Source organism: Colletotrichum higginsianum, chromosome 2, assembly GCF_001672515.1.
Source record: "Colletotrichum higginsianum IMI 349063 chromosome 2, whole genome shotgun sequence".
NCBI lineage: Eukaryota > Fungi > Ascomycota > Sordariomycetes > Glomerellales > Glomerellaceae > Colletotrichum > Colletotrichum higginsianum.
Genome location: NC_030955.1, coordinates 3,367,206 through 3,394,766, shown reverse-complemented (window position 1 = coordinate 3,394,766; position 27,561 = coordinate 3,367,206). Strand labels below are relative to the sequence as shown.

The 27,561-nt window shown below is 54.7% G+C and overlaps 7 protein-coding genes across 7 annotated transcripts; 2 read left to right on the top strand and 5 right to left on the bottom strand.

Annotated features, from left to right (window-relative positions):
* Positions 1-226: 226 nt before the first annotated feature.
* CH63R_02733 (Conserved fungal protein) lies at positions 227-2,250 on the bottom strand (the record flags this gene model as incomplete). Its single annotated transcript, XM_018297708.1, has 3 exons — positions 227-610; positions 684-1,948; positions 1,989-2,250. 3 exons carry the CDS (start codon positions 2,248-2,250, stop codon positions 227-229), a joined length of 1,911 nt encoding a protein of 636 aa, XP_018162524.1.
* Positions 2,251-10,300: 8,050 nt separating this feature from the next.
* On the bottom strand, positions 10,301-11,083 carry CH63R_02732 (uncharacterized protein; the record flags this gene model as incomplete). The annotated part of the gene is made up of 1 exon (XM_018297707.1): positions 10,301-11,083. One exon carries the CDS (start codon positions 11,081-11,083, stop codon positions 10,301-10,303), a length of 783 nt encoding a protein of 260 aa, XP_018162523.1.
* A 1,310-nt stretch (positions 11,084-12,393) lies between these two features.
* CH63R_02731 (Chromatin remodeling complex subunit) lies at positions 12,394-14,764 on the top strand (the record flags this gene model as incomplete). Its single annotated transcript, XM_018297706.1, has 3 exons — positions 12,394-12,433; positions 12,490-12,568; positions 12,640-14,764. The coding sequence occupies 3 exons, from the start codon at positions 12,394-12,396 to the stop codon at positions 14,762-14,764; spliced, it is 2,244 nt and encodes a 747-aa protein (XP_018162522.1).
* A 478-nt stretch (positions 14,765-15,242) lies between these two features.
* CH63R_02730 (Major facilitator superfamily transporter) lies at positions 15,243-17,346 on the top strand (the record flags this gene model as incomplete). Its single annotated transcript, XM_018297705.1, has 3 exons — positions 15,243-15,871; positions 15,933-16,458; positions 16,507-17,346. 3 exons carry the CDS (start codon positions 15,243-15,245, stop codon positions 17,344-17,346), a joined length of 1,995 nt encoding a protein of 664 aa, XP_018162521.1.
* A 241-nt stretch (positions 17,347-17,587) lies between these two features.
* Positions 17,588-18,313, bottom strand: CH63R_02729 (uncharacterized protein; the record flags this gene model as incomplete). Its single annotated transcript, XM_018297704.1, has 1 exon — positions 17,588-18,313. One exon carries the CDS (start codon positions 18,311-18,313, stop codon positions 17,588-17,590), a length of 726 nt encoding a protein of 241 aa, XP_018162520.1.
* A 1,598-nt stretch (positions 18,314-19,911) lies between these two features.
* Positions 19,912-21,379, bottom strand: CH63R_02728 (Elicitor protein; the record flags this gene model as incomplete). The annotated part of the gene is made up of 6 exons (XM_018297703.1): positions 19,912-20,539; positions 20,593-20,650; positions 20,711-20,815; positions 20,907-21,068; positions 21,143-21,161; positions 21,362-21,379. The coding sequence occupies 6 exons, from the start codon at positions 21,377-21,379 to the stop codon at positions 19,912-19,914; spliced, it is 990 nt and encodes a 329-aa protein (XP_018162519.1).
* A 2,443-nt stretch (positions 21,380-23,822) lies between these two features.
* On the bottom strand, positions 23,823-25,671 carry CH63R_02727 (WSC domain-containing protein; the record flags this gene model as incomplete). The annotated part of the gene is made up of 2 exons (XM_018297702.1): positions 23,823-25,387; positions 25,446-25,671. The coding sequence occupies 2 exons, from the start codon at positions 25,669-25,671 to the stop codon at positions 23,823-23,825; spliced, it is 1,791 nt and encodes a 596-aa protein (XP_018162518.1).
* Positions 25,672-27,561: the final 1,890 nt, after the last annotated feature.

Here is a 27,561-nt window from a genome sequence, read left to right as displayed (position 1 = left end):
TCGGATCGGGGTGTTTGTACCAAAAGCACGCGCTGCGGCGGGGTTCAAGTTGTGACAAAGGAAAAGGGAGAAAGACAAAGTACAAAACGGGGGGGGGGGGGGGGGGGGGGGGGGGGGGAGATGGTATCAGTCGTGTGTGCTTTTTTACAAAATTTTCTTTCATTTTCTTCCCGTGCAGCCAGAGACTTTCAAGGTCAACAATGGGTGCAGCAACAGCTGGATGTCCTCAAATCATGCCAGGCATGCCTTCCAGAGTATTGATGACATTCCCCGGCTGGCCATGATTTTGTCCCATCTGTCCGTGGGTCATCTGGGGCATGGGCGACTGCACCTGTTGAAGGTGTTGATGTTGCTGGACCTGGTGGTGCTGCTGCTGTTGCTGCTGTTGCTGCTGCATCTGAGCAGGCGTCGGCGTGCTGGTAACGGAAGCTACTGACGGCGTCATCTGAGGCGTGATCGGGGCCTGCTGTGGCATGGGAAGTGCTGGCTGCTGCTGCTGCTGCTGCGGCTCGAGCTTTGGCTTGGCCATCTGTGATGCCGCCAGGTTGCGGTTGTGATTGCTCTCCCGTCGACGCTTCGGCGCATCCTTTATCTTGGGATGGGTATGACACTGAGAGAGACAAGTCAGTTTTGCTGTATGATACTTGACGGTTTGTGGCGGCCGTCGCCGTGTTGCAACATACCTTGTACGCGTGCCTGAACCATGTGGTACCCTTCTTCTTGCTGCTGACAAGGGCGATCCAGTCATTGCAGCTGCCGCACAAACCTTCCCAGACGTCCGGATTACCGTCCATCCGTCGGGTTTCTTGAGGCTCTTGGAACGGGTTGCCCGTGGCGGCGCTGATTCCATGGGTAAAGGACTTGTCGTACCAGAATGCCGAATTCTTGAGCACCAACCAACGGCCAGGCTTGCAGATGCCACACCATCCCTCACGCTTGTTGCCGTGACCTCTCACCCATCGGGGGGTGTACAAGTCGCCCTCGAACCGCAGTTCCTGCTCGTGGGGGACAAGATCTGGATCAGACGGGTTCATGTCTTCGGGGGGAGGTGGGATCTGTTCCTCGTGCAATGAGGCGTACAGGTCGGGGGGGTCTGACAGGTCCGTGTAGTGGCTGTGAAGCGAGTGGGGATCGGCGTTGCTCTGAAGCATACGGAAGAGACCATGAGACAAAAGCGGCGGCGGAGCCTCGAAGTGATGGGTGTCAGGGTGGAAACCGTTGGATGGCAACTGCGAGGGCAAAAGCATGGTGTTCATGCTGTTCCTTTGGTACTGCGGCGGGGCGGCCATCATGAACGGGTGTTGTTGGGCGGCTTGAAGATTGGTAAAGTTCAGAGGAACCTGCTGATGCTGGATCGTGGGCGACGAGTGTCTCGAAGACATGCGCTGGTGGGCACCGAAGGCATCGTGGCCAGGATGAAACACGAAAGGCGTTTGACGTCGGTTCTGTTGAGTTCCGTACGACCCTGTCGACCATCTCTTCGTCGTTCCACGCTCAACACTGTACGGAGCAGATCGCATTCCAGGGCGAGGCGACGGAGACGCTCGGCCACGGCTCTGGGTCCTGACAAGTTCAGATCGGCTTTGGGGAGTCATTCGGGGAGACGCCACGGGCGACAGTTGCGTCGACGACATCAATGAATTGCGGTTAGACGGCGGCGGGTAGTCTGAACTAAACGACGGTGCTTCTGATAGAGCGGCCGAAAAGTCCTCATAGGATGGCATGTCGGAGAGAGCACCCGAAGTCGACATGGTGAAGGATGAGCCCGACATGCGTCGCGGGTTGGGGCCACAGTCGAAGTTGAAGGCTTCGCCATCTTGTTGCTGGTATCTTAAGTCGAGGACAGGAACGGCTTCATCCGTGGTGTACGCCTGGCCGATCATCTCAGTGTCCAGGCCGTGGAACTCAAACGTGTCCTCGCAAGGCTTTTGGTGCCAGTCTGATACGTCTGTTAGCATGCGAGGTGGTCTCTGATGGGGCCGACTCACTGTTATCCATTGTGGTGACGGGGTAGAAGTCTTGTTGATGGACCGAGACCGGGCGGGATATGGCGTCGCTGGGTGTCTGCTGTAGCGGCAGGGGAGATGAATCCCACGATGGTAGGGTGCCGTAGTCGTCGCCCATGCTGTAAGAGAAGCCCTCGTGGATGGTCGCAGGCCGAGGTCGCATACCCTGAGATGTCGGAGTTGTCCAGATCCCAGCGGGTGCTCCTAAACCCTCTTGCTTGACGGGTATGTCATTGCCGTTCATGTTGATAATATGCGTTGTACGAGGCGGGACGTCTCTTCTAAATTTGTTGTTAGGGTTGAAGATGAAGGAAGGTGTCTGTATTTGTTGCCGACTAAATTGTACTTGTAAGTCACGTAGCCGGGGGCTGCAGGGACAGGATGGGGGGCGCCTACAGCTGTGCCTGACCAGAGTTCATGGTGCGTGGGAGAGGACGAGAACAAGGGAGCGTGCGGTTAATCAATTATTGGGTTGATGCTGAACGGGGACGGATGGACTGTTAGCATTGATCCTCGGACGAGGGACACAAGGATGGTAGTTGTATCTGGCGGCGGTTGGAGGGGAGGGGGGGAGACTCGTTCCACAATGCCCATGTATCGACGAGCGCGATCCGACAGGCCGAACGAGAGCAGCTTCCAGGAACTTACTTGGAAGAGTCTGGCGCAGTGGCCAACTAAAGCGGAGTGACAGATGATTCCGGGCCAGGCGAGTAATGGGCGGGCGGCGAGAGTGGTTGTCCTTTGTTGGGGCCAGGGAACGCGTAGATTTTCTGTCCTTTCTTGGCTCTCCTTTCTCTCTGCTGATCCCTTTTTGGTCTCTTACTCGCAAGCCGGCGGGTGAAGATGAGCGTTAGGGACAGCGGGTCCTCGTGGTGAGGCTTGTGGTCGTGAGAGGCGGTAGGGATCCCCGTTCTCGGCTGGACAGCGTAGCAATATAGGTGAGTGTAGTAGCTAGCCCAATTATGGGTTCCGGTTCTGCGAGTGTAATTTATATGTGCTCAACCACGGCAAGGTGAAGGATCGTGACAAGTTTGTGTGACGGCCGGCAACTTCGTTGGATGATGAATATAGAAACGTGGTAGAGCGCGCGCGGCTGATCGTCTGGGTTCCTGGCAGGATGAAGAGAGCCAGCTCCCGGAGAGAAGGTATTATAGTTGCGAAGAGGTAATTTACCCCTCGAAAAAGGAAAATAATATTATAGGTTACAAGGCTCTCCCTCTCTCTCTGTGTGTGTATTGGAAAATAAAAAGGAGTGACTGGCAATGGGAGTCAAGGGCAATGAGGCCTTGGTGAGTGGGACGCAAAAGGAGAGCGAGAAGAAGACAGGTCAAGGGGCGGTGCAGACGGATCCTGGAGGTATAAAAGAAGTAGTGTAGAAAATGAAGCATCATCCATGAACTGGCCAATAGGTCTGCACGGTCAGGTTCGGAACGTCGGTTGGAGCTAAGCCGGATTCTCCTGATACAGACCTCTTCCTGTCTGTGAGCCTGGGGGCAGCGGCAGGTGTGAGGCCAAGGTGCTTGGTCTGGCTCAGTAACAAGAGGAGGAAGAGAAGAGAGAAAGAGAGAGAGAGAGAGACAGAGAGTTGCAGGGGTGTCTTTTTGGCGGTGGACAAGGTAACATCTGTCCGTCGATGTGGATGTGTGGGAGTGAGATGCCGATGAACCAGGGAGCGGCCCAATACCTACCAGCTGTTTTTGGAGGACGGGGACAAGGATCAAACACACCGACAGGGCTGTACCCAGATTGTAGAAGTGTGTTCATAAACTATGTACATTGCACGAACTCGGCGCCGCGAGGCAAAACGCGTGATGAGGGGGAAATTTAATTGAGGAAGAGACACGGAGAGGCCCGAATGGAGAGAGTGGCAGTACTGAGGAAGAAGGTTGATGGTGGTGTGGAGAGGGGAGTCCGAGGGACTGAGAGCCAAAGGAGGGGGGGGGTGGAGGAGAAAGAGACTGAGAAATGGAGACTGAGCAAAAAAGTGTAAAGAACAGCCAGTCAGGAAGAAATAAAGGGACGATGGGATGGAAAAGAGGGCAGAAGGTTAAAAAAAAAAAAAACCCCCCAGGAGTGAACAAGCGGATGGGAGGAAGTTACCACTTGAGCCTACATACCTAGGTAGGTACCACGGTGATGCTCTCCCTCTTTCCTCGAGAGCCCACCTACGTACAGGATCCGTCCTGTAATACGGATACACCTGCAGGACCTTGTCAAGACGCCCTCCTCCTTCTAGACCTTTAGGGCCCCCTTACCTTCTTCCTCTTCTGCCTGTCCCTTCGGCGTACTGGGCAGCCAGGGCGGCGGTGCAAGTGTGGATTTGTAGCAGAGAAATTCATCGTGACGAAATGTAGGTCCAACCTCTTGGCCGATGGCCCATCCACTTGATCGCCCTGTATCGAAGATAACCGCACTTGACGTATGAGCTAGAAGTTGCGCTCCTTCGGTGGTCGCCTCCGACCAGGGTTATCAGGGCTGAGATTTCGCGAGGACCCTAGCGATCCGAAGGAAATAGTTCCCGAGGAGGTGGCTTGTCTCATCCCATACACCCACCCACTTGTGGCGACATGGCCCCCAGGGGCCGAAGACAGAGGAGGGAGGGGCTTCGGGAAGACTGAAAGTGAAGCATCGGGAATGGGTCACAGTCAGTCAGCCGCTTGTGGCCGACGACCGGCAAGCTGGATGTCGTTTTGCCGTGTTGAAGCCTGTGATAAGTTAGGGGTGGACAAGGAACCGAATCTAGGTACCTTAAACCTGGCCAAGTCAGATCCGGGTCGTTCATGATTACCGTTACTTTCTTACTCTTCTTCTTCTTCTTCTTCTTCTTCTTCTTCTTCTTCTTCTTCTTCTTCTTCTTCTTCTTCTTCTTTTTCTTGAAAAAAACCCCCCCAACAATGATGAAAAAACATTATTGACAATTTCCTCTCGTCTCTTTCCGTGGTAGGTTTTGCATTGCGTTCCAACATTCCGCGGCAGAACCCAAGGAAGCGAGAGAGCAGGGTTCACGGACGAACCTCAGTCCAGTGTCGGAATGATACGATACGACTTGTCTGGAGTGTCAGTAGGCCGAGTCCGCACGGCATTCTGCAAAGTAAATCCGCCGTGATGCTAGATCCAGTCCTCGTCCCCGCCCCAGGCAGGCCAATGGGTGGAGGGGGTCATGGGGACCACGGAGAGGGGCATCGGGCAATGAATGTCTGTGTGTAGCTGCAGCAGCAACTGGGTGTGTGAATCTGAAAGATTCTGTCGACAGCCTTCCTGGGGCCAATCAGGCTCGGGTACGAAGATCATGAAAAGAGAGTGTTTTGGCGACATAGGAGAGGCAAGCGAAGAATCCTGACGTCGGGCTCTTGTTTTGGCAGCGAGTGCGGCGCAGGGATGACTCCTGTTTCTGGTGTGCCAGATCCTTGCCCCCCTCCCCCCCCCCCCCCCCCACATGATGAACCTGGCATCCTATCCTTTCCAGCAGATCCGCTCTCGGGCTTCTTTTTTTCTCCTTCCTTTGCCCGCTGTGCCAATGGCAGGCACAGGAATGGCAGGCATGAACCAGCACAGATGCAGCTGTGTGCGTGCTGTGCATTTGGGTCGATGGGTACGAGAAAATGTCAGTTTTCAGATAGGCCGATGATTCGGCAGCGGCGACGGTGGCTGCGGCTGCAGTTGCGGCTGTGGAGCAAACGAGAGATTGCTTCCAGGTCGCAACTCTCTCTTTCTTCGAGCTACCCAGCTGAGCTTAAGCTGAGCTTAGCTAGATGCAGCAGCATGCAAAGCACACGCGGCTGGAGATCGGAGAAAATTTGTGAAGGGTTGCTGTGAGTGGATGACAGCCTCCCCGTCCGTCTTCCTTCCATCTTGTCTGTCTGGCTGCGTTCCGGGAGGCTTGCAAGCCTGCAGGGGCACTCTTGAACGGAGCGTTTCCGAGAGGAGGGAGCCTCGGAACCATGTTGATGAGGGGAGGGGTCAGACGACGAGATTCCAGTCGCAGTTCTGGTTCCAGCTGCAGTTCCAGTTGCGGTTGTTTTTCCCAGGCCAATCCATTTGGGCCCTGGTGCGATCCGCCCAAGAGTTGTAATCATTCATCTGCGGTCAGTCAGCCAGCCAGCCAGACTGGGATGGCAAGTGGATTCGAGTGTTTGGACATGGTCTACAGAGAGAGGGAGTCCGGCCAGTTGCTCCGCTATCCAACAGCATGAGTCGAACAGGGAGCGCACCCACGCGACAGGCATCGAAAAGAAAGAAAAAAGGAAGAACAAGAATGAGAAAAGAGGACGACACGATGCCGCACAGAAACCTTACGGGCGGCGGGGAGTAAAGGTAAAGTCGAGATCAGACCACGCGGAGATATCCAGGACGTCAAAAGGTTATTAGGAGGTTAAGGCCGAGATTGGCTTCCTAGGACATCGGAGACAAGTGGTTTTTTTTTTTTTTTAATTATAAAAAAAGTGCTGGAAAAGAAATCGTGCCAATTATCATCAGGAGGGTATATGAGGCGTCATGATAGGGCCGGGACGTTGTCGACATCTTTGACATCCTTGGTCGACTCAACGTGATGGTGGTGCTGGTGGCACGGAGCAGGCACGTTTGAAGTTGACTTTGAGCTGGCCGACGGTGCAACATGATTTGTCGCTGAGGTAAGCAAGTAAGACCGTCCAGGGGGGGATTTGTGGGTTTGTTACCTATCCCATACCTGGTCAGAGGTATGTACGTACCCCTCTGTATCCTTTCCCCTCTGTGGTCCGCCCGCGATGGGTTGTGTGTACTCAAGGTCGTGTGCTATGTGCTCTGCGTGCCTTGCAGAGTGCAATTCTGGCATAAAATCTACGTCTGTCTGCCCGACGGCACTGTTCATCCATTACTTGTGTATCAATTCCATCCATTGTTTCTTCTTCCAGCTCGAAAATGGGGGAGTGTATCTAACCGACTGATGGCCATGTAAGTATCATCTTCCGTCTCTGTTCTGTGACCTTTACTCTTGGCTCGAGTCTCGACCCATCTCGGTGCCGAACAGCACATCTGTCTCCGGCCCTTGATCTAATCAATCGGCTGTTCCTACTCTGTCTAAATTGGCCTCCTTTTAACCTTTTTTTCCCACATCTTTGACCTCCCTCGTCTGACTCTCGACTTGTTTACCCTATCGTAGCGTCTTTCTCCATCTCATGGGTCATGTCACCGTCTTTGACGCGACACGATGGAATCACAAGAGCCATGGAACGGAAGTCGTGCCCGGCCTCCCAGAGTCGGACCCCAGTCTCTCGTTGTATACAGCGTGTCGAATACTATCCACTGCCTGCTGACTCGTGGTCGTGACTCGCTAGATCTGGGTCTCGCATCCTGCAAGTCCACCGGGGACGCGGGGGCTGTGCCAGGGGTTTGCAGGGGTGTAAGCTGTCTCAGATATGTCGCAGAACAACACACCCTTGTCTCGCCCTGGCCCCTTGACTGGGTTGTGGCAGCTAACGATGACCACAATCCTTCGTAGTGAGTCTTGTCTGCACGCGAGCCTTTCGCTCTCACCTTTATCCCAGATCACTTCACCAGGCCTCAATCACGCGTCTCGTGGCAGCCGCAATCTAATTGGTATGCGAGAAAGACAGGAACTTCGCTCCAGGCCTGTCGAGAATGTCTTTTGTGGGAGGCTCGTCGACTTCAATCGAGGGCTTGATATTGCAGCATCTGCTTCGTGCCTTGGCCTCACCCACACGCACCCAGTTAAGCTTCACCTCACATTACCTCCCACCACATCCATCCGGACATCCAAATGCTATGCTTCCGTCCCGTTGGCTTCCAGACACACGCGACCGGCTCTGTGTTCGTAACGCTTGCCGCAGCTGCACTCAACTGCATGCAGACCATTTGGCATACTACTTTGGCTGTGTGTACTTCTTCCCGTGGCGGCAGCCGCTCTGGCACAATCCTTTCTACCGTTGCTTTGGTCCCAAGTCACCGTTGTGTGTTGTCGTCCGTGAAGTTCATCCCCATCTTTATTTTCTGTCTTCTTGTGAGTGGTCTCCCAGGTGTCTGGCTATGATGGAAACAAAATCAAGATCAAACTAAAATCAAATACTGTTACCGCACAGATGCTGGTGTTTGACCTCTTGTATGAGACATGAGACTTGTCAAGAACTGACCAAGTCTGGACGAAACTCACGTCACATCCGGATACCGTAGCCAACATAGCCCTCTATCGCGCCTGCTGTTGCTCGGCTGCTCACTCAACTTCATCTTCTGCTTGCCAGAACCTTGGACCTTGATGTTCCAAATCGGCGCTGTGAAATTAGGGGAGACATTGTCTCTTTAGCTCTTGCGCCAAGAAGATCCCCTGATGTTGGCGATCCAACAGACCTGGCGTCGCGACTAGTTGTCTCTCCCTGGCCTGGCCCTATCCGTTGCCCCCGCGCTCTACACAGTATTGTGTAAGTAACCCTTCGTCGCGGCTCTTTGCGAGCCGCGCTCGCCTCGTCTAGAGTAGATTGTGATTCGATCTGCCGTCTGTTTTGGTGGGTACACATTCCTGCCTCCATGATTCACTAAGAAGAGTGACCTGATCTGGGCCATAGGTTCCAAGCCTCAATTTTGACAGCAGAGGGTCCGGCCAAATTCCTGCTGAAGGCTAATGGCGACGAGAAGAGAAAGCTGTTGCTCCTAGAAGCAATCAGTGCTGCCAGAAAAGGCCAATCACTCGGCGACTAACCAGGCGCTTGGCGACAATAGCACGCGTCATGTTAATGCCTCGGGCTGGTGACCTTCCATGTGTTTTTTTTTGCAGCGGAGACTCATTCACACATGACGGAAATCCGCCATAGCCTAGTCAACCATGGATCTCCTTGATAGATTCATGATGTGCACCCCTACGATGGCCGCCTGTTCCCGCCATCGTATCCTAGATTGCGCGTCCGACCTGACACCCGGGGACCACCACCCGGCACGGACTGTACACGCGTAAAGTGGTTCGCTCCAACTATGATTTGTCGCCGTCGCCGCGTCGTGCTGTCGAAAGCTTGTTGGTCGAATCCGTTGGCGATAATCCACCCAATGTGAATACTGACATGACGCTAAGGACGCATATCGCTAGTCCATCAAAAACTTTGTCTCAAAGCTCTGTGTGGTGTACAATGTTGGTGAAACTTAGCGAGGGCTTCCTCGGTCGGGCAATGGTCGCCGACATCCATCTTGCTGCCGTCTCACGCCACGTTGCAATGCAAGTCGACCAAGAGTTGGCACGCCCCGTTAGATTAGATATGCACATCTGAGAGCAACTCCGACGCCGTCTATGACCCTTTCGTCTGTGCGATAGATGCAACGTCCGCCTCGCTCCGGTGGCCTCCCAAAGTCTCCGTGTTCGCTGGCTAGTTTCTACCGAGCCTTCGATGAGTTGTTCTGTGGATACTCCGGACTGGCCGCCGACAAGGGCTGGATGTCTTGGGTGCATGACGACCTCGGACGTTTTGGGAAATTACACCAACACTCCAGCCGTAGCCGCTCTCTATAGCACGGCTCTTATGGAGATCATGGGCCAATAATGACGCGAATTTACCCCGCCATCGATTGCTTGTCGGCTCGACTCAATTGGACACCAGACGTTAGGCGGACCATTGAGGAAGGCTGAATGTGCAGCCGCAGGGGGAAAAGGGGCGAGCAGGGTAGTAACGAACTCTCCATGGTACGCTATGTTAGTCGGCGTTTTTTCAGTCTCATCGATGTGTTTGATGTTTACCAAAGCTGGAATCAGTTCAGCTGTCTCATGGGACGACCAGCAAAAATAGTAGGCTCGGCAAGGCATTGGTTCCAGCAAATGTGCTTTTCCGTTGGTGTAAGTTGGTCATCGGAAACGACGAGACTGTAAACAGACCTGCAAAGGTGTCATAGATTCCCATGACCTTGCCTTTAGACAGGCCCTCGACAGCTAGTGATCCGGGCATGCCTCGGGTTTTCGAAAAGAAAGGAGACTCCGATAGAACCGCTTGCGTGGACAGAGAAAGATCCAATTGCGAAGCCGAGCAGGCCAGCGCTAGGCCAGTAGTGCGAGGCCATGCAATGGATTAACCTGGAAGAAAAGTGAGTAGGGGTGAGGGGCCAAGAAGCTGGACGTCCGATGCCTGGAGCTTGGGGCCGACGAGACATCATCAGCTGTGGCCGACCGAGTCCCCAACAACTGGTTAACCGATCGCCAACAGCCAAATCGATCCTCGTTGGAATCACAATAATGGCAGCTGAAGCCACAGCTACGACAGAGTAATCGAGCCTTGATAGCAAAACATTGATTGGTGTGTTGACACGGGGCCCCTGAGGCAGTTCTAGTCTTTGTTGATCCTTCTCCAGACCTCTTGCTCGGCTGCTGCCAGGCTGCCACCAGCAGCTTGCGCCCATTTTTTTGCCGTGTCCCAAACCCCTTCATCTGGCCGGGCTTGAAATCCTCTCTCTGCAGACGAAATCACCGCAGCTTGGTGAGCAGCCCTTTGGTGGCTGCTAAACTCAGACGCACTAACGTCTTGCTGATATCCCGGGGGGTGTTCAAGGCTAGATGCAGGATCGCCTCCTAGTGCAATGGGTCGTGGTCCAGTCATCTGAGGTCCGTTGGCAGTAGACGTGGAAGACCCTCGCAATACTGAGTGAGACATGGTTGGAGGAGGAATGCCCATTTGTGGAGGGTAAGGAGCAGTGACCTGAGTTGCGGGCGTCGGGGCTGGTGGATGGTAGGCCTCGCCCGCCTTCGGAGGGGGAGGCAGCGTCGGAATGCCTGCTACAGGCACCGGCGCAGCACCTGGCTGGGGCGGCGGAGGGCTGACATCATCCGTCCTCTGAGTTGGAGTTGGCCGCGGCGCAGGATATGCTTGCGCGGAAGCTGTCTGAACAGGGAGAGATGGGGTGGCACCAGGCTGTGCCGGCGGGTATGGCTGCTGGGAGGTGGACGATGGTGCGAGAGCGGGTGCGGGTACGGGTGCGCCGACTTGACTGTGCGATAGCTCAGAGGCGTTGTTAGGGTTGACGTTGGAATGCGGTTCCTCGGTCTGTGGAGTGGCTCCCGACGCCTTAGAGGCGTTGATCGGAGTGTCCTTGAAGATGGGAATGGCGGGCATGGCTTGATGTTGGACTTTTAGATTACCTAAGGTACAGAGTGAGAGGGACTGAAGTGGGAGGTCGGCGGCGGGTGGCTTAGTGTACTGCAAGATACTTAGGCTGTCGAATGGGTTATGTTGAGTTGAGTAAGATGTCGAGAGTATTTCCTGAATTCGGCTCGGAGTCATGAAGCAGACGTGGCACGTTGTGTTGTTTCCTCTGTGACAGGCGGGACCTTACGTGACGACGTCATTGCTTGGTGGTTGGGGCGCTGTCAGGTGACTCGAGTTGTTTTGCCATTGAAGGCAACTGCAGCCCGGACCTAGGTATGTAGAGGAACGAACGGTACGTCCTTCACGTCCTTGCACGTTCCTGCCCTTGCTCGGGAAAGAGCATCGTCCCGACGGGGTGTTGTTTTTGTGATTAATGCAACCGACGAGAAACGTAAACAACCCAAGTAGGCACGCCTGCCTAGAGAGGTACTTCTCGGAGAAGTGCTACCAACTACGCCTTGAAAATATAGACTCAAAAGAGCTTTCACCGACGTTTCCGGGAAATGCTGACCTCGAATAATGGTGTTTGGGCTTTGATTCGACGCAAGTTATCGTGTCAAGTTCATCCACTCATTTGCCGCTCATGCAAAACAAGCAACAGCCAGGCTGTACTTAGTAAAGCATGAAGCAGCCAAACATCCACGCCGCGTCTGAGCAACCTAGCTCATGACCAATGGTTTGATGCTCGCCGAAGCCGCAAAACGGCCTGCACCCGAAATGTGCTTGGACTGCTCTAGGTAGCAAATCTAAGCTTCTTTGGATGAGTGAAGAAACGGTATCACGTTGTCCATGACTTGACCTTGGCTGTTCAACTGTGCACCTAATGCAGCAAGACCACAAGGATCGCCTGTTGAACAAATAACTGTCGTAGCGACCAACAGAGCACCCTTCAGAAACATCTCGTGCCGTGACAAGAATGGAAGTCTGTCGTGAGGTCGAATCGAGACTGACATGCGACGTGTCGGTGGGATCGATACAGTTTGGCATTCTCTGGTGCAGTGTAACATCCAGCGTCCTCGAGTTCTCGTTTTGAAAAGTTGGAGGGGTTTCGGATCAATGTTGCCCCGACCAGCACCCCACAGCTTTGGTACCTGTTGCAGCAACTCCAGCCACATTTTCACGCACGGGCCAGTGTAGGCTACTGGAGATGGTAGTCGGTAGGCTGAGAGGAATCCAACCTCGAGGCTGTCGCTATCGATCTGCTTTTCCTGGTGGAAACACATGACACCAGCGCCAGCTCGCTTCCTGGCTCCGGTTTTCAGGAGCAAGTCAACAGAATGGTAGGAAAAGTTAGCGAGAGGGTTCTCCTCCGGGAGGGTAAGTAGGGACGGAGCTGTCGGTTGCGATGCCAACAGGCTGATCCTGAATCGCAGGCCTCGAGAGAACCGACAACGGTATGAAGCAGACAAGCTGGCCGGATGTCACGCCAATCAATCAAAAGAACTACTACACGTACGTTTCAAGGATCATAGTTTCTCCAAGAACTCGTCGCATTGATGCTGACACTGTTGTCTACGCCACAGAGACTACATGAAGCGCGATGACCAGATTCTCGCTTTACGACTCCAAGGCGACGCCACCCGCGACAGAATTGTTCAAGCTGCCAAGGACAGAGATCGTGCTCTTGCCCAAAGTGGCCGCGCCGAAGTCCCCCTCGTCATCCCCGAACTTCAACCCGACGAAGCACCCGCCGACGCAGCCGCGGGCCTTGACCCTTCGAAGGTCATTGTCATTCATCCTGGCAGCCAGAACCTTCGGATTGGCTTCGCCAGCGATGCACTTCCCAAGTCGATTCCGATGACACTTGCCACCAAGTTCCCCCAGACTGAGGCTGAGATTCATGAAGCGCTCCCCCGTCGGCATTTCGAGGCGAAGACGCAAGACCAGCAATATGGCGAAGAGTGGTCTAAAAAGTACAACAAGATGTGCAGCGATCTCAAACTGGAAATGCGCGCAAACAAGCGCAAGGTACTGCCCAACTCCAAGGAATTGGTGCTGAACTACAACCGCCGGACTGAGCCCGAGATCATTCAAACACACAACGATCCCTTGCAAATCGATTGGACCGACATTAACAACCTAGATGATCCCAAATCATCAGCCTCCTGCTTCATCGGACAGCAAGCACAACGAGTACCAGATGACTCCCAACCAAAGTTCAAGCTCTGGTGGCCGATTCAGCATGGAGTGCTCAATGAAGACGAATATCTGAACGCTGAACATCTGTTTGACGACTTCGAGACTCTGCTTGATAAGGCGATCAGACAGGAACTTGGTCTCACCAAGAATAGTACCTGGAGGCAATACAGCTGCGTCTTCGTCATTCCTGATCTTTATGACAAGAAGTACGTCGAGCAGGTCCTCAGATCTTGCATGACATGGTTTGAGTTCAATCGGATATGTTTTATCCAAGAGAGCATGGCTGCTACATTTGGAGCGGGATATACCCAAGCCTGCGTCGTCGACGTCGGAGCACAAAAAACATCCATCGCTTGTGTCGAGGATGGGCTTTGTGTTGAAGACTCTCGCATCAACCTGAAGTATGGCGGGTACGACGTGACGGAGACCTTTGTCAAAATGCTGCTCTATGACAACTTCCCCTACCAGGACATCAATCTTCGGAGACGCCATGACTTTTTGCTGGCAGAGGAGCTTAAGATGAAGCATTGCACGATGTCGCAGGCGGACATTTCTGTCCAGCTGTATCAGTTCCATCTGCGAGCTCCAAACCAGCCAACGCACAAGTACCAATTCAAGACTTACGACGAGGTCATTCTCGCCCCTATGGGCTTCTACGACCCGTCCATCTTCGATAACAGTACCAAGCTGCGAGGACGAAGGAAACTGATCGAGCGGTCTTACAACGCCTACGATGCGGACATCCCTGATGACCCGACATCAGCGGCTCAGTTTGGCATCCTAGCCCTCGTCAAGCCTTCGCTGAACGCTGCGCCTGCCAACGGCTTCACACCGTCACAGAATGATGTGTCGACGCCGGTCAAGGAAAAGCCGCAGCCATTTGACTTCCTTAAGCGAGGCGAGAACGGCATCAACGGCACTCCGTTAGGGTCTAATGCCCCATCTCCAGCACCGGAGGGTGTCAGCACGCCAGTGCCTGCGCCGTTTGTATTTGGCGGAAGTAAAGACGGCGTCAACGGAGGCAGCCCGGCGCCCCCTGGGAGGAACGGCGGCACACCAGGACCGAACGGGACGATGCTGGCACAGCCGCCCGTCGGCATGTTTGTTGATACCTCTGCACGCAGTGCCAAGGCTATCGCAATTGAGCGCGATGGCGTTCTGCCTACTGCACCTTTGGATCTTGCCATCCTTACCAGCATCTACAACGCCGCCAAGGGAGATGACAAGAAGCTACGCGATTACCTGGGCAGTATCATGGTGATCGGTGGCGGGTCAAAGACGCCACAGTTCACTGTCGTGCTTGAAGAGAAGCTCAAGGCTAGGCGGCCTGACCTCTTTGACCGCATTCTTGTCAGCAGAAGCGCAAGAGACATGGACGAACAGGTCGTAACATGGAAGGGCGCCAGCGTCTTTGCCAAACTACCGGCCAATGATTCGTGGGTTACGCCATTCGAGTTCGAGCGACTTGGAGCTCGGGTGCTGCACCATAAGGTGCTCTGGTCATGGTAGGCCGGATGATGGCGGACGACAAATCGAACGACTGGGCAAGAAGAAAACCATGGTTTGGGAAAGCAATGGAGTCGGGGAATCAACAGAGTTACTCGGAAACTGGCAATTTTACGGAGGCAAAGCCGTAAGGAATGCCTGGCCACTGGCGTTGGGCGTCATGCTGATATACCTCTTCCTATTCGGGGGTAACTAGGGAAATATTGTGACGTGCAGTTAGACAAATGGAAAAGCAGTCAATCGAGCGACTATTGTAAGAGCCCAAGTTCAACTTCAAACCACACGAGAACCCTTCCCCTCCTTAATCAGATGTGTTTGACTGCCCAATCAAACAAATTCGGCGCCACCGGAACCCGGACTGGAGCGGGTGTCCGGTCGTTTGCGTAATGGGTCAGGGAGACTGTCGGTGCGGGGATTATGTAAGGCGGCGGACAGTTTGATCGTTTGGCGTTTGGCGTATTGTTGCAGGGAGCTCAGGTGTATGATGCTCACCTGCCGCCACGCACCAACACCCGCTACCGCAGCTACCCACTTCGACATACTAACTTTCTCCCTTGTGATCAACAACAAACAAAACCGCCAGCCCACCTCTATTTCTCTCTTAACATCTATTATCCCGCCCGTCGCGAGATGTAAGCTTAGGTCTAGACGGTGGTCAGGGCTAAATAACGACAATTACCTCGATTGCCCGTCACGACACCTACTACTGGCGCTTGATATCCTCATCATGGCGATTCTCTCCCGCTACCTGCCCTTCTCTGAGGCGACTTCGACCCTGCAAGCAGTGACGTACCTCCTCGGCATCTCTCTCTTCTCCATTTCCTTTCTTGTCTTTCTCAACAGCAGCATATCCTTTGTCGTTACCGACCTAATTGGCGTCAAGGATGGCGTCGGCGACATTGTCGGCACTCTCGGCTTCGTCGACGAGCTCGTTGCGCTCATCGCATGTCCGGTCTGGGGATTGGTCTCGGATCGCCTCGGTGTGAGATGGGTGGCCGTCATCGGATACGCCGTCATTGGCGCGGCTTTGATCCTGTTCGTGCAGGCGAAGAATGTATATCCGCAACTGCTTCTGGCGCGCATCTTCTTTGCCATCGGTGCGACAGCCGCGTAAGTGCCTAGTGACAAACGGCATCTTGGACAGATGCATGGGCTGACATTTCTTACTTAGCGCCACCATGGTCACGGCTATCTTGCCCTCTCTGACGGATGATGGCAACGATTCCGACAGCTCCGCCGACGTTGCGAACAAGCCAGCCCACAACCCCCGAAACAGCGTTGCTATGTCACTCGAGTCTGACATGACCATTACTCCGGCACGGTTTCACAATACCAGCGGAAACGGTCAGGCAGCGTCGGCAAGCGAGAGGGAAGAAGCGAAGGCCGGCAAGCCCTCGGCACTGGCGGGCTATGTTGGACTATTTACGGGATGTGGCGCACTGGTTGCGCTCTCGTTATTCCTCCCGCTCCCAGCTCGGTTCGGCGAGATTGACGGTGTTACCTCCGCCGTTGCTGTCGCTGACAGTTTTTATGTGGTCGGAGTAGTGGCATTTGTTGTAGCAGTCTTTGTCTTCTTTGGGCTGAAAAACCTGAAGGGTGAGGAAGGTAAGGGCTGGGGCATTCTTCTTGGGCTCAAGACCAATTCGAGTTCGGAGGGCGACTCTGACGAGCATGAATCAAACCACCCGACACGGCCGGTAAGACGCCCAATCACAAGCTCACGAGAGCATACTAACAGTTTGCAGAAAGTATTGCCATATTTCCGTCTGTTGCGAGATTCCGTCACACTCGGTTTCACGGATTCTCAAATCGCCCTTGGATATCTGGGCGGCTTCGTGGCCCGGGCTTCTACCGTTGCCATCTCGCTTTTCATACCTCTCTACATCAACACATACTACATCAGTAACGGATTCTGTCATGGTTCTCCACATGATCCTTCTCCGGAATTGAAGAAGGAGTGCCGGGCGGCCTATCTTCTTTCATCCATTCTGACAGGCGTCGCCCAACTGTTCGGCTTGTTTGCCGCGCCATTGTTTGGCTACTTTAACAGAAGACGCGGCCGCCTCAACTACCCGATCCTCATCGCGACCGCATTCGGAATCGTCGGCTACATCTCCCTCCCTCAGCTACAGAGCCCGGAATACAAGAATGTCGATGGCCGAGGTGGCAGCCCGGCCATCTTCGCCATTGTGATTATGCTTGGCATTAGCCAGATTGGCGCCATTGTCTGCAGTTTGGGGTTCCTCGGCCGCGGCGTTCTTACCGCAGATATTCCCAAATCACAGATCATTGACACCGTCGAGGACTCGACCGAGGCCATGGAAGCTCCTGGCGAGTCTGCGCCGTTGCTGCAGCACAATGCTAGTGTCGACGCCGTATCCCGAGTGCGACTCAAGGGTTCCATTGCTGGCATGTATTCTTGGTTTGGCGGAGCGGCAATTCTACTGCTCACAAAGCTAGGCGGTTACATGTTTGACGCGGTGTCGCACGGCGCGCCCTTCTATATGATGGCATCCTTTAACGCCATCCTCTTCTTGGCCAGCTTGAGCATTGACGCTGCTCGCTTTTACAAACACAAGCAGTAACTTACGAATTGAAGAAAGTAACAATGAATATACATATTTTTCTGACGTAACCTCGTTTTTCGTTACAGTCTCTCAACATCCCAGTACTCGCACGACTCACACTACCCCTTGCCCACAACGCATACTGACCAATGTACTCACCAGCACATGTTTGCTTAAACAAACGTCCAACCCATCTAATTCACTCCCTGAATCACACATGAAGTTTCCCTCTGCGATAGTGAACTTGTAATCTGTTTAATTAGATACGTGTTCGTCTTTCAGCTGTGGCGACGGCCTCTGGTCCGTGGATCTCCTCCGGCTCGTCCTCCTCTGGGATGGATTTGAGGACAGTCGACGGAAAACCTGCACGGGGTCTGAATTGAGGCTTAGCCCCGTTCTTCGTCCGTCTCAAATCTTGGGTTTCGTGCCACCGCTCTTGATATCGTCTCCGGCGCTTCTCGCTAGCCAGGGGCAGCGGCGGCCCGCGAGACGGCAGGATGGTATCAGCCATGCTCCACAGCGTTTTCAACCTACCCGAAGCACTCCGTTCGGGATTCTGCGCTTTTTCGATGGCCCTGGCCCATGCAATGTCATGGGCGCTGGGGGTCTCAACACTTAGGTGTTCCTCCATCGGCTTGAACCTGGCCAGCTTCCTCGTCGGCCGACCCAAGGGCGTCGGTGGGCCAAAAATGTCGTCTTCCCGGGTCTCATCATTGGGCCCCACGGGCTCTTCTACACGGCGGTCAGCATAGGGTCCCGGGTTCCAGTTGGGGTTTTTGAAGGTGATTGTCTCGCTACCAGTGACGCCGCACGCGTAGCACACGGAGGGGGTCCGCGAGGGGTCGGATTGGCGAGGGATGCGCAAGAGCCGGCATAGGATGCCGGGGCGCTCTCGGACATTGCGGGCTTTGTGGCAGACGGCACAGGGATTGATCTTCGTCCACGGGCCGGATGGGGCGTCAGGGTTGCGGATGATGCGAGGCATGTTTTCTTTCGAGGAGGTGGAATATGCCGGTGTTGCGAGGATCGCTGTATCTGTCTATGAATCTTGACTATGTTGGCCGTGGGCAATACTGCTTTCGCATCGTTGAGAATCGAGAGGTTCTTCACACTCTTTAAATACTGTTCATAAGCAACATTCAAGTTGTTGATCAGACTGCGGTCAAGAGGTCCTCGACCCTTGGACCTCTCAAGACAAAGGGCAGGTTGAGAACAATCCCATAGCCAACTTGTTCGACAACGCTTTGTCAACCGATCCGAGAAGGACGGCGGTCACAAGGGTTAAGGTCTTTGTGGGGGAGAACAGCTTATTCGCCTTGTGGTGCTTCGGCCTTGTGTTCGAGAGGGCCGCGTTTTACAACTCGGGGTGCTTAGGGTGCTGCGTGGAACCGGTTGTTCATGGTGGCCGTGTTGTTACAGACGGTGAATTGAAGAAACATGACTGCTTGAAAGATGCCGGCCAGGGCTGCGGTTCCAGATATGGGCCAAGAAAATGGTTGACTCGCCCTTGAGCAGTTCCACCTCATTGAACCATCATGTGGCTCTGCCATGTCGCAGTTGAAATCAATCATAGCCCGTGTAGTGCCGATAGAATTCAGGTCTGCCAGAGAGTCTTGGGGAATAAAGAATGGCATCCCTCGCTGCTCGATGGGTGTACTTGCTGTCTAGCCCACATTTTGTCAATTCTCCGTAAATTTGGAGGAACAAGCCTTTTGAACTTCGACGAGGAGGGCGGTCCCCGAGATCAGGCGAAATAACTACATTGTCAAGGGCAGTCTGATTACCGCAGCAATACCTCGGTATCCAAACATGACGACTTTGGGAGTGACATGGGTGTCTTCATTCGCGCAGTCTCTCCCTCTCTCTCTCTCTCTCTGTGTGTGTGTGTATGTGTTTTCTCCTCACGCCTGCGGGCAGCTACTCAATTCGGGTTCGATATCTGCCCCCAAACCGCGTGCTACGAAGCAGGCTCCAAGCACGAACGATGGCAAGGCACATGTCATGTAGGCAAATGCAGGTTCCCGTTGTAGGTCGACCTCGTGCGGCTCACTGGCAAGCATTCGCGAAAGACAAGGCGGGAGACAGACTAATTGTCCACTGGCTTCATGTCTATCTCGTCGTATCTTGATTCGCTAAAAGCGGAAGCATTATGCATGACGAGCGGAAAAAGAACGTGAAGCAGATGTCGAGGCGCCATCATGGGAAGCATGAACTTATCCGAGTTACCCATTTCTTTCCCAACCGCAAGTCAAACCTTTTCATTGACACCCAGAACCAACGCAATCAGCAACAGGGCAGAGGCCGTTTTTTAATAGAAACCATGCAAAAGAGACCATTTTTGACTTTTTTGAACGATACCGTCCTTGAGTACCTAGATGAAAAAAAGCCTTTCATTTATCGTGCATCGACCGAAAATCAGTCGGCCCAGTCCTCGGAATCCTTGACGCAACCATCCTTCTGCAAATTTTCTCCGAAAACTGACCCTTCCCTTCCGTTCTCCATCGATGACTAGAGCGGAACTATGTGTCGGAGCACATTCTTGCCTATATGTGGGCGGATATAGGTGCTGGGTGGCGTGGCCGTTTATTTGCCGCCGAGGCTGGGGAACGCAGACTCGTCCTTAGTGTTGATCTGCGCACCACCCTCACGACGACCGCCACGAGGGGCACCGCCGGCGCGGGGAGCGCCGCCACGGGGGCCATCGCCACGGCCACGGCCGCCACGGTCGCCACGGTCACCGCCGCGAGCACCGCCGCGAGCACCGCCGCGAGCACCACCACGGGCGCCGCCACGGGGGCCGCCATGGGAGCGCTCAGGCTCGACGTAACGCTGGTCGATATCCAAAAGCTGCTTGGTCTTGCGCTCACGCTCGCGCTTGGTCTTGCCGCCGGTACCGATCATGAAGGTGTCCTCGTCATCGCGGGCGACCTCCTTGGCGTTGGCCCACTCCTTCTTGAGCTTGGTGCCCTCGTTGGCCTTGCGCACCTCAGTGTTGCCCTCGAGAGCAAGCTTCTTCTCAGCCAGCTGGGCGAGGTAGTCGGTGTAGGAGATGTGCTTGTCCTCAGGCTCCTCGGGCTCGACGGGAGCAGCGGCCTCGGCCTCGGCATCCTTGGCCTCGGCCTGGGCGATGGCCTCACCGGCCTGCTCGTCCTTGCGCTCGGCATCGCCCTCAGTGGCGCCCCAAGACTGGGCAGCCTGCTTCTCGGAACCGCTACGGCATGTTAGCACGGAGGGTAGTGCCAGCGGGGTGAGTTCAAATTTTACCTGGCGAGGCCCTTGGACTGGCGGTCGTCACGCTCACGAGGGAAGCGGCCACCGCGGCCTGAATTGGTGTTAATACGACTAACGCTAGAGCCAAGCAAGCGACGGGGTAGACACATACCTCCACGAACGCGAGCACCATAGCCACCACGAGGGCCGCCTCTGGCAGGCTCGTCGGTGGTCTTGCCACGGTTACGGTCGCTGCCAGCACCGCGGTCACGGAAGGCTGCCGTCAAAGGATCGAGTCAGCGGGCCCAAGCACAAAGCGGGGTCTGCGTGTCCGAGGGCCGCAGTTGATGATTGATGAATCGACTTACCGGCCTCGTTGCCAGAGGCATTGTTGCGGCGGGGAGCACCGGTGTTACCGGCGGCGGCACGGGAAGGAGCCTCGGGCTCAACACCGCGCTTGGTAGAACGCATGGTGGTCTTCTCAACCGTCTTCACGGGCGCCTGAGGAGTGTCATCTTCGGCATCGTTGCCTGTTGTGCGTGGTTAGGGCATGGTTCAGTCGGGGAGTTCGTCGGGCATCGCTGTTAATCGAGGAGAGTCATACCGAGGAGCTCGAACAGGTTCTGTAGGGGGAAGTTGTTAGTTGAGATCTTGAAGCCGAGCAACATGAACGAGGTAGCATATCGTGGGTGATGGCGAGAGGAATGACGACGCCGACGAGGTCGACGCACACACAAAACACACACGCCCACACAACGACGAAGTCGAAAAGCAACGACCGATAAATAAATCCAAAGTACTGAGGGAAAAGAGCGAAGCTCACCTTGCTTGCGACCGACATCTTGTCGCCTGGATTGTGGTGTACAATAGCGACCTAGTCTAGGATGATGATTGGGGTAAGAGACAAGGTTAGAACACCATGACCTGGCGGTGGTGGTGATGCTCAATGGGGGGTATGGGACCAATTGGTGCCGGTGCTGTGGTGATGTTACGGATGGGGACTCTCAGGTGAAGAAACTGCGCGATGGGGCACTGAGGAGGGGGGAGGTTCTGAATGGGACAAATCACAGCACCAGCACACAACACTCGGGGGGGTAGAGAGTGACGGGGGGAAAAGCACGGAGCAAATTAGGTCAGGAAGCCAGGGCACGCCAGCTCTGCCTCCAATCGGAGGCCGCCATTGCGCACAGCATGGACGGCGCAGGCGCTGTAATGAGACAGAGAGAGCGGCCGTAGGGGCCTCCTCCCGGGCTATGTTCCAGCGCGTGAGATCATGGTTTGCATTGCGGGTTGCGTGCTCGCTTAACAATTCTTTCCGACCTCCATTTTTGTGTGTCGGTCCTGCCCTTTTCAGTATTCACAACCTGCCCTTTTTAGGGTTCTAGACGCGCCTGCCTTCCCTTTCCTCCTCCCCACCCGTGGCCCTTTTCTGCCCGTCAAGCTTTGGCTCACCTTAGCCCGGACCGGCCTAATGGCCTCGGTGAATCTTAGGTCCCGGCCCCCGGATCTCCAGCATCGCCTGATTGATGTATCACCAAACAGCCGTCACCGCTGGCTACGAGAGCTGCTGCGAGAGGGAGGGGCGGGATCCTCGGCACGTTTCCATATCGTCCCTTGACTTAACGGTTATGGCCCCCATGCCCAGCTCCGTAATGTACGGGCCCCAAACCCGAGCACAAACTCTCTCCTTCGTATTTGTTGCCGCCGCTGGTGCTGGTTCCTGGCTGTTCCGACTGCGGACGAGACCAAGACCGCTCATGTTTTTGAAAGGAGGGAGGAGCATAGGCGAGCGAAAACGGAAGCTCGGTGCACCTCTTTGCCCTGACCTCCGAGCTCCTGAAACCCCAGCTGCTTGTCGACACAGACCGTTTCCCCGGGCTGCGAGATGCATGGTAAGCCTCGGTGTCTGCCCGACGCTGGGCCAATGCCATCTGAGCGCGAGAATTGCTCCACAGCACAAAGCTGGGGAAAACTCAATCCGTATCTGGCCCTGGGGGGGGTTACAAGGTGAACGACAACGTATGCAGTACCAGCAGGTACAGACATGTACATCATCGTGCACCTCCTTAGATGCTACCCGTTGGGTCTCGAGAGCAAGATACTCAGGCAGTTGTTGTGTGTTGCGACAACTCAAATTGTCATGATTTACTCTCATCAATGTTCTGACATGAGGGAACGAAGGAGTTGTGATCTGGTCCTTGTTGGATTAAATCCAATCATGTCGAAAGTGTGACAATCGGTAGGACGGATAATCATATACTTTCTAGCATGGCTTTGACTGCACACGCTCTCGGGCAATTCAACTTGGCAAAAGCACTTGCGGTTTTGGTATTATACTTGACAGGCGGATAATGCTGCTGTCAACACACAATCGCATTGTCAGCTTAGGTCAAACAGCTCAAAAGCATCCACCCAGCACCTACGACGTCTGGTTGAGCGAAGCCTACAAGATGATGTCAGAATCGCAATTAACTACGAAGTACATATGATTTGCTACAAACCCCCTCTTCAACAACAATCAACCCCCCCCCCCCCAAAAAAACATTTTTAGCATTGCTTTCTCTCTCATTAGCTCTTAGGAATCATTAAAGGAGACACCAAGCAACGGTGTAAAAAACGTACGGGTTCATGCGAACTCGTACACCTGCAATGCCAACACTGTGGATCGAACACAGGATCCCCGCATTACAAGTGCGATGCCTTACCACTTGGCCATGCTGGCGGTTGTGCGTTGCATCGCCGGCACTGCAATAGGGATTATGGAGGACTGTTGTCTCGGCTTCCCCAACGCCCACTGGTCGGAACAGCGCCAACGACACCCAACATGTTTGAGCAATCGAGTGTGCGTGGAAAACATGGCTACAGTTACACACCAGGTTTACAAGGCACGAGCTTTTATAATACCAGGATATCGGTTGCGGTCCGCTCTGCCTGGTTCAAGGTATCCTTTTTGTCTAAGTAGGATTCAAGACAGGGAGGATTCAAGGCGAGGGCGGTTTAGCAATCATACATGTTCGGCGCCGTTTTATTAACTGGCTGATGGGCAATAATTTCTGTCAGACGAGAAACTTGCTGTACACTTCACACAAAAGCAAGGAAGATGCGATACGAGTATAAACATCAAGTCAAAGTATGATTAAAGTGAGAAGAGTAGCCATTAAATACATGTAAGTTTAGACGTAGTTCAAAGAGTGACAAGTCGCAGCCAACATTTTGAAAATGCAAACTCCCCGTCTATGGCGTCTATGCGTATGCGTCGTCTCCTGTTCAACTGAGTGTGGCGCTTAGTAGCCGGTGGCGAAGGAACCGCACTTGTTGGCAGCGTACGAGTTGCGGTTCTCGATAAGGCAGTCGGTGTACTGGATTTTACACTTGTTGAGGGCGACACTGAAGGTGTCGACGAAGAACCAGCGCTTGGCGAACTCGGGAGCGCGGGCGTAGACGGCGGCGGCGTCGCGGCGGCCACGGCGGTTGTTGTAGGTCTTGCAACCCTGGGCGTAGGTGTTGTTGCACTCGTCATACTGCTCCTTGCAAGCCTCCTGGCAGACGTTGGGGACGTTGTTGCGGCCGAAGGACTTGCACTTGCGGGAGTCAGACTCGGTGTAGAGCTTGAACTGGTTGCCGGCCTTGAAGTCGTCGGCGACGTCGTTGCAGGTGACGATGGGGATCTCAATGCCACCGACAGGGTTGCCAGGTCCGTAGTTGAACCACCAGCTGCTGGGCTGCTTGCAGACACCAGTAGGAGGAGGAGGGACAATGGTGGTGACCGGGGAGGCGGTCGAGGTGGGCTTGGAGGGGCAGGCGAAGGTAGAGACCGAGGTGGTGCCAGGCTTGTAACCCTTGGGGACCTTCTTACTGTAGCAGTCCTTCTTAGAGCAGGATCCCTTGCCCTTGCAGCTGCTGGAGCAGTAGCTGTTGACGTCGTTGCACCATGCCTTGAACTCCATGCAGCTAGCGGAGCCGGGCCATCCGGCGCCCTTCAGGCAAGCGTTGACCTGGAGCTTGCAACTGTTGTGAGCCTTGGTGCAGCTGTCGGCATCGTCGAAGTCGGGGAGGTTCTTGTTGCACCAGTTGCCGCAGCCGTACTCGCAAGTGGCCGGAGTCACAATGGTGGTGGTGCAGACCTGAGCAGTGGTGGTCGTCGTGGCAGGCTTTGTGGTGGTCGAAGGGGGGGCCTGGGCAGTGGTCGTTGTCGTGGCAGGCCTTGTGGTGGTCGAAGGAGGAGCCTGGGTAGAGACTGTCGTCGAGGCGATGCTGGAAGAGCTGGGGGGAGCACTGCTGGTGGATGGGATGCTGGCAGTGGAAGAAGAGACCGAGTTTACGGGAGGAACAAAACCGCAGGGCTCAAGAGACCGGAGCTTGCTGGCGACGTAGATCTCGACGTGTCCAGCGCCACCACAATTCTTGGTGTTGTCTCCCTTGCAGGGCACGTTGCACTTATCTGACGTGGCGGGCTGCGTGTAGTTGCCCATGACTACACCGCAATAGCACTCACCGCCGTACTCAACACCGGCGAAGGGGTAGCCGTCGTCGGCGCAAGCTTGCAGGCAGAGGGCGGGAGTCATGGTGTCGAAGGCAACCTGGTCCTGTCGCTCAGCAATGGTGCGCCCATGATCGGTGTCGTCGGTGTAGCAGCCGATAGACTTGAAATCATTGATGCTGACACCGGCAGAAGACGGGAACGTAGGGTCTTGCCAGACGGAGAAGGCTCCATCGCCGCCACAGGTCTGAGTGTTGTTGGCAGTGCACGGGAAATTGCAACTGCCCTCATCGAGGAGGGGGCTGTTGACAGTCTGACTGCAGTAGCAGACACCGTGGTAGGTGAGACCAGCATAACGGTAGCTGTTTCCTGTCGGGGTGTCAGTCTACTATGTATCCAATGGGCCAAGTGTGTTGGATTAACGTACCCTTGCACTCAGCGACACACTTCTCGACAGTGTTCTTGGTCTGGTCGGAGGAGGAGCGGAAGTCAAGAGCGTTCTCGTTCTGAGTACCCTTTTCCTTGAAGCAACCAGCGTAGGCAAAGGGCTGGAAGGCGTCGAGACAGGGCGGCAGCTCCGTGGTAGTCGCGGTGACCTGTGTAAGGAGACTAGCAGCTGCGAGAGCTGCGAGGGCTCGAACGATGGGAGCCATTGCGAACGATGGTGATGACAGTGGTCTTGAAAGAATGTGGTACTAGTTGCACGCAAACAGGGGGCATAGAAATAGCGAGTGGCTTCCCGGGTTGGGTTGTGAGATGATGAGATGAGAGCAGGCCGGGATGAGAAGCGCGAAAGATCCCCATATATAGTAAAATTTGATCACATAGTCTTCACGATGGACGCCTCGATTTGGAGACAGCCAGAGGTTCGAGAGATGCAAGTAGCCACTGATGGGGTGGTGTCAGGTCGAACGGGGATTAAAGCCATGATTGTGTCCTAGGATAGAATGAAAGATACGACGAGCGGCCCTAGGACGATGGCACGTTGACTGCTGACCCGCATCTTGATCTCGCACGAACGATATACGGCAAGGTCCAGCTGTATCATGACATTGGTGCCAGACGCCGGCAAGCTACATGAAGGTAGGAAAAGGAGGAGTTAGACGCCACCGCGCGAGCATAACGGAGACAAGTCAGAACAGTACAGCAGCAGTCGGTTCAGAGGCCGGTGAACTTCCACCTGCGCCAGCAGCAGTCTTTGCATGCTATGTCGGCAACGGCCAAACTCTTTCGGGTTAAGAGGCGACGGCCGAGGGTGACGATGCTTGGATACCCGCCAGTTTGGGCCGGACGGGCGACCAGGGAGAATGGCCAAGTGTCCGAGCATGGAGTGAGCCTACGCCAGATGTAGCATGGACAGAAAGTGAAGGGCAGGGGGCCAGGCCCTTTCCGGTCGGCGGGAGTCGTCGGATGACGCTGTGACGCTGTGACGGTGGGACGACAGAGAGAGAGGGATAGAGAGAGAGAGAGGGTCGTGACTAAGGACGCCTCAAACACACAAAGAGTTGTCGGGAAGGAAACAAAACAAACACCGGAGGGACCGGGGTGCTTCCTAAACGGGAAAGAGACAAGACCCATCCGCGGAGACAATGCTCAGTTCCATTGGCGTAGCTAAGGTTAAGCTCAGTCCATCCCGCCCCATCGGCCACAGGCGAACAAGGAGGGGAGGCTTGGGGGAGAAAGGAGAGCAGAGCCCGTACCTGCATTAGCCTCAACTCCGTCTCTTCGACTGGCAACTGCTAGACTGTTAATCTCTCGCTATCTTCCACGCCAAAACCTCCCCCTAATCCATTACTGGCGTTTTTGCTTCATGCATGCCGCCAGATTCAATTTCTCGTGAAATTGCCTCCAGCTAGTGCAGCACATCCACCCAGACCGAACGTGGGGCAACATGATGCCCCTTCCTTTCGTCGAGGCTGAGTTAGGGGTAAACGCCTGTGCTAAGAATATCTTTGTCATCGCGTGTCTTTGGAAGACGACCGACGCAATGCCCAGAGGCCTCACTCGTCGACCCGGTCCTCTTGTCCTCACCGCAAAGGAAGCTGGCACGTACTCTGACTCGAGCCGTGTGATCTTCGCCCTGCTACAGCTCTCCTATCACCCTTCCGAGTCATGCCCGTTTCCAGCCAGTGACCGCGGTCCTCTCGATTAACACAGAACTTACATCGGACCAACTTCGCGCAGCTCGTACGCCCAGCCAGGCCCCCGTCTGTCATCATCCGCGCCGAACTGCGTCTCACAAATATGCTGATTGCAGTGTGGTTGCAATATTGATATCTACTCCGGGTTTTCGACCAGAGGACCGGGACATGGAACAAGGAAAATTCTCCGTGTTCTTTGGGCGTCGCCGTCAAAAGCAACAAATGCACGGCCTTCCTAGAATCCAGTCGCTTGGACGAATCTTGACGTCGATGCAACGTTCCCGGTGCTTGAACGGGAACACCAGGAACCTCAGACGAACACATCGACGTGTGCTCTGGCATCAGCTCGCTCAACCCTCGCGCTCCGTGCCTCGTGTTCATTTTCCGGCAACTTGGTCTGAA